This window comes from Odontesthes bonariensis, chromosome 11 (genome assembly GCF_027942865.1).
Source record: "Odontesthes bonariensis isolate fOdoBon6 chromosome 11, fOdoBon6.hap1, whole genome shotgun sequence".
Lineage (NCBI taxonomy): Eukaryota > Metazoa > Chordata > Actinopteri > Atheriniformes > Atherinopsidae > Odontesthes > Odontesthes bonariensis.
In genome coordinates, this window is record NC_134516.1 from 36,011,554 (window position 1) to 36,020,641 (window position 9,088).

General features: G+C 41.2%; 1 protein-coding gene across 1 annotated transcript in view; it reads left to right on the plus strand.

Moving 5' to 3' along the window:
* Window positions 1–8,787, plus strand: part of anos1a (anosmin 1a) — a 94,209-nt gene extending 85,422 nt beyond the window's left edge. The window contains exon 14 of the mRNA XM_075477034.1: window positions 7,925–8,787. Within this exon, the coding sequence (XP_075333149.1) occupies window positions 7,925–8,787 (863 nt within the window). The remainder of the gene's footprint in view (window positions 1–7,924) is intronic.
* The last annotated feature ends 301 nt before the right edge of the window (window positions 8,788–9,088 follow it).

Genomic DNA, 9,088 nt, shown 5'->3' on the forward strand with positions numbered 1-9,088 from the left:
TAAACGGTGACAAAACAAAACATGACTAGGGCAAAACATGACTAGTGCAAAACAAAACAAGACTAGGGCAAAACAAAACTAGGGCAAAACAAAACAAGACTAGGGCAAAACAAAACTAGGGCAAAACAAGACTAGGGCAAAACAAAACATGACTAGGGCAAAACATGACTAGGGCAAAACAAGACTAGTGCAAAACAAAACAAGACTAGGGCAAAACAAAACAAGACTAGGGCAAAACAAAACTAGGGCTAAACAAGACTAGGGCAAAAAAAAAACAAGACTAGGGCAAAACAAAACAAAACTAGGGCTAAACAAGACTAGGGGGGTATTCCTAGAAGGTAGCTAAAGTAAGCCAGGCTATAGCCGGTAAGCGTCGCTTGAACTAGCGCCATCTCCCATTTAAGCCTCAAGTCGTTCCTCAAAGACATTTTAGCTGCATCTCGGTGAAGCTAATCCAAGCGAGGCTTACATAGCCTAGCTAACTGCGAGTGCACGAGGAACGTGAGAAGCCCTGACGAGTGGATGGTGGAAAAACGGAGATCTGACTGAAAATGAGAGCGAGACAAGCGCTGTTATTTTTTCGGCAGCTGAACTAATAATGCTGATGGAGCTGTATGAGGATTTTAAAAGTGTCATCACCAGAAATGGTAATACAGCTGCGAACAATAAAGCGAAGAAACGGCATGGCAAACAACTGCAGACGGACTAAATGCGTAAGTTATGAAAGTTTCAATTGTTAGACATTTATTTCACTGTCCTCATGTATTTATGCTCTCCTCTTTGTGTTATAATTTGTTTACATAAAGCATGCTGAATTGTCTCTGTATGAGATGTACAGCACACATATACTGGCCCTGCTTACTTTATTAATAACCCAATAATCGACACGCATCATCATACTTTGTGACTATATTATCCTGTGTGTGTGACCCACATATTAATTTTTCACTGTTACATCTCAACAGGAGCCATCTTAACAGCCAAAAGCGTACCTGTCAGCAGGTGAAGGTAAAGTACAGGAACATATTTCAGAGTGGTAAGTAGCCTTTGAAGAAATGTGTTTGTCCAATAAAGAGAGCAGCAAACTAGATATGGAATACAAGAAACTGAAAATAAAAAAGATCAAGCTAGAGATTATGAAACTGGAGATGGATGTTAGTATAAATTCAGATAAAGGAGAATTTCGTGTTGTGAACTGTATTTAATTCTGTTTTCTCTCCACAGCTTGAGAAACACGAAATAATAATTAAACAATTGAACACAACTTGAACTCAAAGTTGTCATTATTGTACGGTTCATGCAACGTGTTAGAAATGTGTTTTTTACATTTATATTCACAGTGGGGTGCCATGACCTAACGTGTGGAAAGTTATAAATCATCTCTGTCCATTTAGCCTTCTTACACTTGCTCTGACTTACACTGCTACTGTGTCAATGCTAAATTATGAAAAGAAGTTCTAACTCAAAGGTCACAACAATAAGGATCAAAGGAAATATGTGTCCCTGTATAGGTCCCTCACTGTGTCAGGAGAAACTGAGTCCTTTCAGGCATTAGATCAAATCAAATCAAATTTACTTGTATAGCACATTTCATGTACAAACAATTCAAAGTGCTTTACATAAAATAAAAGCATTGCAGCAGGGAGTGGAAGACAAAAAAGAATATAAAGCGAAATAAATAAAATAATCTAAATTAATGTAAAAACAAGCAACAGTCCAGATAAGTTCAAAGATACCATGCAGATATCCTGCATAGACACATGAGAACAGAAATGTTTTTAACCTGGATTTAAAAATGTCTCCATTTTGTGAAAGTTTACAGTAATCTCCACTGGCAGTTTGTTCCACTTGTTTGCAGCATAACAGCTAAATGCTGCTTCTCCATGTTTAGTCTGGACTCTGGACTGGACCAGCTGACCTGAGTCCTTGGATCTAAGAGCTCTGATTGGTTTATATTCTCTGAACATATCACAGATGTATTTTGGGCCTAAACCGTTCTGGGATTTGTAAACCATCAGCAGGCTTTTAAAATCTATTCTGTGACTGACTGGAAGCCAGAGTAAAGATTTTAAAACTGGTGTGATGTGTTCAGATCTCTTAGTCTGGGTTAAAACTCCAGCAGCAGCGTTCTGGATGAGCTGCAGATGTTTAATGCTCTTTTTGGGGGACTCAACGAAGAAAAGAAAAGTTGTCCACAAGACAAAATGTATCAAATATGAAGTATACTATTAATTTAAGATGGCTCTGTCAGAAGTCAGCCATGGTGCCTGAGAACTTTAAGCAATGAACCTGTATTTAATTTGGCCAAAGGTCATTTCTATCCGTGCCCTTGTTGTAGTATGTGCATGTGCATGTGCGTGTGCATGTGCATGTGCATGTGCATGTGCATATGCATGTTCCTAGATCAGGATATGGCGTGAGGAGGTGCGGCCAGCATGCATAGCCTCTGTCCCCAAGCAGGACACCATTGAACTCTCCTGCAGAATAAGAGAAACGTTGGATGGATATACATGTGTTAAGACTTGGCAATTTGATGCAATATGTACCTTATATGGCTATCTATAATAAAGTATGACAAGCACTTTAAATTCCTTAAGATGACCTCTACACCTGACCTCTCATTAGATCACCAAAATTCTGCCTATGCTACACCTTACTTCAAAAGTACACTCCTTCGGGTAAGTAAAATTCTTGTGCCTTGTGCAAACCTCTGTGCCAGTGAGGATGCTCGGAAGATCCTAGAATCATGAACTGATCCCGACCATATAGCCTCAAAATGTTGGAAATGAAATGACCTCCATCACAGATCATCTGTATGCTCGGAGGAAAGGAGTCAATGATGAGGTTTCACAGGGCATAAATGTAACATTGCTCAGCATTACTCAAAGGGGTTGATGTGGTATTTTTCAAAATGAGAAATCCAGTTCAGAGTCTATGGACAATTATCCCCAAGTGTACCTGTGATAGGATATGGAAAAATTTTGGGTTTACTCGTCAGCCTCCACAGGTCCAGCAGGGGCCTGGACAATGTGACAATGTTTAAATCAAGACTGAAAGTTCTATTTAGATGTGCATATGACACCTGAAAGTATTTTTTTCTGCACTCTTCACTTTTAAACGAATTAATTAATGATTTGTTTTTTTTTGGAATGATTTTATTGCCTTTCTTGTGATTTTATGTAGCTGTAAAGCACTTTGAATTGCCTTGTGTAGGAATTGTGCTCTACAAATTGCCATGCCTTGGACGCGTACATGGGTACAGTGTAGTGCACCGATAACATTAGGGAAGCCTGAGGGAGATGTTTTAATTCCTGCGTTTTATCTAATATCTTGTTTGTACAGTGTCCTTGACTGTTTTGAAAGGAGCTTTCAATAATTTGTATCATTAACATTATTACCTGTCCCCCATTTTTCTAAGTTGGGTCCTATGTGGGTGTAGATCGGATATTTGTTAGGTATTGATTAGTTTTAATGAATACCATGTTCTCTCTCATTTAATTTCATGTTCAATACGTGTGTATAGTTGCGTTTCTTTAGTTGCACTGGCACCGACTGATTGATTTTTCGAGACAGTGAAAGTGGTGATTTGATAACCACAGTTTTTGTTTAGTTTTTTAGACAAGACATGAGTTGCGGGAGCACAGAATTCTTGGTGAACATTTCTTTCGGGAGTCTTTTCCAGCCGGTCGGACATTTTTTGAGTTGCAGCTAAGCTAAGCTTCAACTTTAGCCTGCCCAGGACCAGGCTAGTTCAGCAGCATAAATTACCATGGTTACTCAGCGGGCGTTCAAATGAGCCACCTTTATGGAACGGAACTCTCGCTAAATTTAGCCAGAAGTAGCGAAATAAGCCAGGCTTTCCGCTAAGCCAGCTTCTAGGAATACCCCCTAGGGCAAAAAAAAAACAAGGGCAAAAAAAAAAGACTAGGGCAAAAAAAAAACAAGAATAGGGCAAAACAAAACCAGACTAGGGCAAAACAAAACTAGGGCTAAACAAGACTAGGGCAAAAAAAAAAAAACAAGACTAGGGCAAAACAAAACAAGAATAGGGCAAAACAAAACAAGACTAGGGCAAAACAAAAGGCTTGGCTTGGCTTGGCTTGGCTTGGCTTGGCTACTTACTGTGACAGTGACGGGTGAGGATTTGGCAAAGTGAATGAGGAAACCTGGAAACTAAATACTGAGTGAGTGATTGGTGAGGGAGTGCAGCTGAGGGGGAAAACACAGGTGAAGGAAGTGAAGCTGATGGCAGGGCAGGAGAAAGACTGAGGAAAAAAGTGGCATAGCATAGCAAAACTAAATACAAGACCTGAACCTAAAAGTTAACAAAACTAAGACATGAGGAAACTAAAACAGAAAAACTAAGAACTTAGAAACTAAAAAACGTACATGACGTACAAAGACATGACAATTGTTAGCTTTGATGTTAGCTGTAATGTTATATCCTCATTTGTAAGTCATTTTGGATAAAAGCGTCTGCTAAATGCAGAAACAGAAACATAAACAAGTATCAGTGGATCTCATATTTAATCTCATTATTGAAAACATAGCGTGTTGCTCAAAGTGTTTTCTTGTTTATATGTTGCTTGTAGTCGTAGTGCACATTCACCAGTCAGTCATCAATTCCCTGCCGCCGCTGGTAAACCTCCATAAATTCGACCAATGAGAAGACATTTTAGCCAGTTCCTCTCTTTCTCAGGCGGAGACTTCCTCAGAGAAAGCTTGCCATCCTTCTGATCTACAGTAACAGCAAACTGTTTGGAGGTACGAGGTGTACAAAACTAATCTAGGGGTACCCAAGATTAAGATTGAAATGTCTGGAAACGATCGTGCTGATTCTCAGTGGAAAACGTTTGGAGCCACAGAATGACTGACATCCGCAGATGTAGCTCGATTGTTCATGAAGCGATGAAACGTTTCTGTGCTGGAAGAACATGTTACAACTCCTCAGGTTAATTGGCAACAGGTTCAATGATTGGGGATTGCTCCCAGCAACCTCAGAGCTGAATGATTAGCATTGTTGGGGCCCCTTACAACCTGAAACCATTTATTTGAGGACTGGAATTTACTATGAAAGTCCATGATATAACTGTAACCGTCACCAACCCTCTTTCTCTGAGGACTAAACAGTTTCCAGTGGCCGTTATAACAACAGAACACTCTGTGCATTAACATTAGCATCAGCGCGACATGCTAATCTTTGTTCTTTCTTTCCACTGAATGTTTGTTGAATTTAGCGTTTCTTCTATGGTTTTGTTGTGATAGTGGCTGTGTTCGAAACCACATACTTCTCCTACTATTCATACAAACTTTTTGAGTTAGTATGCGAGTTTGAGTTAGCGAGAAGTTCCTGGATGCATACTAGATTCTCCGAAATGTTGAGTATGCATCATGAGGTTACTACTCATACTCAAACTACCCAAGATGCAACGTAACGTGACATCGCCGATCGTCATTTCCTGTCAAAACGGCAGCTTCAAGCTAGCTACAACGAGGCTAGGTTCACTTCCTGTTTTCAAAACAAAAGCACCAATTGTATCATAATTGCTTTCCCTGTGATAAAAGGCAACGGGTGTTTTATTTTGTGAAAATAACCGGAAGTGTGTTGCTCACTACGGCTAGCTTTAGTAGTGCCAAATTCGTGGGAACAAAATTGTAAATAGCCGGTATTTTGTCAGATTTTTTTTGTCAGAACACGTTGGGGATCTAAACGACTACTTTCTCGCCTGAAAATGTTTTGTGGGAGAAGGATGTCATGACTTCTGGCCTAGTTACATCCTGTGCCTTGTTGACTGGTTCATATGAATATTGTTGATAGTTAGAATGAGCGTGTTTATGATAAACTGCGAAAGCTAGGCGCCTCCAGAGAGGGCCACGTACACTTGTTATGATAAAACGGTATAAAAGGGTGTCACAAGATGAGCTCGTCGGACATTTTGTACATTCTGAATGCATATTTGCTGTGACAGTTTGTTCAATAAACTCCCCAATGGACGGCTGACCAACGCGTGATTCGACTCATTTTCTCCACAACATAATGGTGACCCCGAATTCGTGAGAGTTTGCATCTGGATCCCGGCGGAGCATGTCCTCTGTGCCCCGACAACCGACATCAGCTGTAACAAGCCGGCAGATTGGATTTTTTTCCTACCATTACGCAGCTGATCTCTGTTAGTGGAGCACAGCTGACGGCTTTTTCCGGCTTCCCCAAATTTAAAAGAACACAGGAGAGAGTACGGATTTTGCATTCGGTAAGCACTTCCATTGCTTTCCTCTGCGCAGGGGGGCTGCTGAAATTGTAATTGTTGAAATTGTGGGCCAAGGGGAGCCAAATGTTTGAATTAAAGATAAAGATAAAATTGGGTGAACAGCAGCTTGTGAGAGTTGTAAAGCAGACAGCTGTGGTCAATTGGTCTGGCTTGTGTTGTATTTTTTGTGGTAATTAAGAAGGGCTAGTCGCCGGCTCCGGCAAATTGTGAATCGGGTGAATTCAAACTGGATTAATTAATAGCTTTAAAGAAGCGGGCAGTTTGTTGAGCAATCGTCAATAGTACCTCTTGCAACTATCAGCCATCCTTCAATGCATTGGGGGGAGGAATACTGACGGGAGTACGGGGTACACTAGACTCATTAAACATACGTGAAAATCATTTTCACTAGTCAAGGAGTAAAACGAATACTGATAATTGATTGACTGGCGAACATTAAAGTTTGACGGTTGAATCAATAAGACTTTCAAAAAAACTCTGAAATGAAAAAATCCAGTTCTATGAGGAGCACATTTTAAGTATATATGTTTCTATCATTTTATATATCTGCTTAGAACTCTTTGGAGTTATCCGAGACCTCAGTATAAAGACATTTTGAGAAGAAAATTCAAATTCGTTTATGTATTGACCACAGCAGGGGGGGCACTTAGGGTAAACAGACTTTTGAAAAAGCAAAGAAGAAGTTAAAGCTATTTAAGTGGAGGGTTTGGCACATGTGATCCTTTTGAAACCAGGCGGCCATTTTGGGTGAGTTGGCTTGGAGTGAGTTGTATGGATTTGTTTTTGCTGGCATTGTTAGTAATTATAGGATTGTTTAGGTGAGTTTGTCTGCTGAATCTGCTAGTGTGTCTTGTCCTTCCTCCACCTCTGGCACCCTCTATATCAGGGGTCGGCAATTAAGTTTGGACCCGGGCCAAATTTTTTTCGGACATTGGCATCGCGGGCCATGGCTTTTGTAATTTGGGGTATATTATTTATATTATTTTATATTATTAATTATTATTTTAAAATAAACATTATTTAACTTTAAGAGGTTTTTAAGGAAGTGATGGTGGCTGTTTTGGAGGAGCTGGCTACTGATAAGTCGATGGATGGGGTGATTGCCTCAGTGAAACAAATGCCGCTCTCGGCGAGGTCAGCTTCCCGACGCATAGAGAGCCTATCTGACGATGTGCGCGCATCAACTATGAGTGGCCTGAGTCAGGCCAACTAGTTTTCAGTTGCCATTGATGAGAGTACAGACAACACTGATATTAGTCAGATGTGTGTCTACGTGCGTTATTTTGATGGAAAGGAGTTCAGGGAGGAGTTGTTGGCTCTAATTCCATTAGAGGGAAACACCACTGGGGATGTTATGTTTGCCAAAGTGGAGGAATTGTTTAAACTACATGCACTACCATTTGATAAAGTAAACCTGATCGTGACAGATGGTGCACCTGCCATGGTTGGTTGCCACAGAGGTCTGGTGGCCCGAGTGAAGGAGATAGCGCCCCAAATGCACGCATTACATTGCCTAATTCACCAGAGTGTGCTGTGCGCCAGACTCAGTGGCGAGCTGAAGAGTGTTATGGATAAAGTGATGCGAGTCATTAATTTTGTCCGGGGTGCATCAAGCACTCAGCACCGTCTTTTCCGCCAACTTGTTACTGAGTCAGAGGCCTGCTACGAGGATCTGCTGCTTCACAATGATGTGCGCTGGTTAAGCAAAGGAAAGGCACTGGAGCGCTTCTGTGCGCTACTAGAGCAAGTTAAAGCTTTCCTGCGAATGAGCAAGATGCGCGCTTCAGACGACCACCTGGCTTTTCTGGAAGATGAAATGTCCATCCCAAACATCGCGTTTTTAACCGATATTTTTGGCCAGCTGAACCAGCTGAACCTGCAGCTACAAGGGAGAGGGAAAACCATTGTGGACCTGATCGAAAAGATGGATGCGTTTACAAGGAAGCTGGAGTTGTTCCAGTCTGATCTGTCAAGTGGAAGGCTCTTGCATTTTGCAACATTAAAATCACTGGGAGGGGGGCGAGTGACAGGAATAATGACTGAATTCATCGAAAAGCTACGGGCCAACTTTCAGTCACGGTTCCAACACCACTGCGTCCCAAAGGAAATTGTTGGCTTTGTCCGCGACCCATTCTCCATCCGAAGCGAGGAATTCTCTGCACTGGCGAAAAAAACCATGAGCTCGTTAGACGAGGCAACGTTTCAGTTGGAGCCCATTGATTTCCAGACAAGCTCCCTCGTCCGTGATGCATTTAGTGCGCATTCCGTGGAGGATTTCTGGATCGGATGCTCAGAGGAGTACACAGGGATTAAGAAACTTGCCATTTATGTGTTGACGATGTTTCCATCTACCTACACGTGTGAGTCAAGCTTTTCGTCAATGAATGCAATCAAAACTCATGAGAGGAACCGTCTGACCAATACAAACCTAGAGAACTGCTTGAGGATAAAAGTGACATCCCTGTCGCCCGACATCCACAAAATTGTGACCGGAGGGAGGAGTCACTTTTCCCACTAATTGAGTACTGGCCTTTATAAAGTCTTTTTAAAAAAAATAGGCCTATGCATAGTGATATTGTTTGATCTTATTGACGTTGTATTTCCTCTTTTTTCTGTCTTTATTCAGGAGCAGCGCAGATCCGTCTCCCAGCGCAAATGTGTATTCGTCTGTTCTTTCTTTTTTTTTAAATTAGACCATTTCATATTTGAGCAGACTTTGTTATGTTATTAATTTAATGAGGCTATTTTTTTTTACCTTGTCTGTCGCAAGAGGGAGACAGGACACTTTTGGTTTTTGCATATCGGCCACGATTACGCAC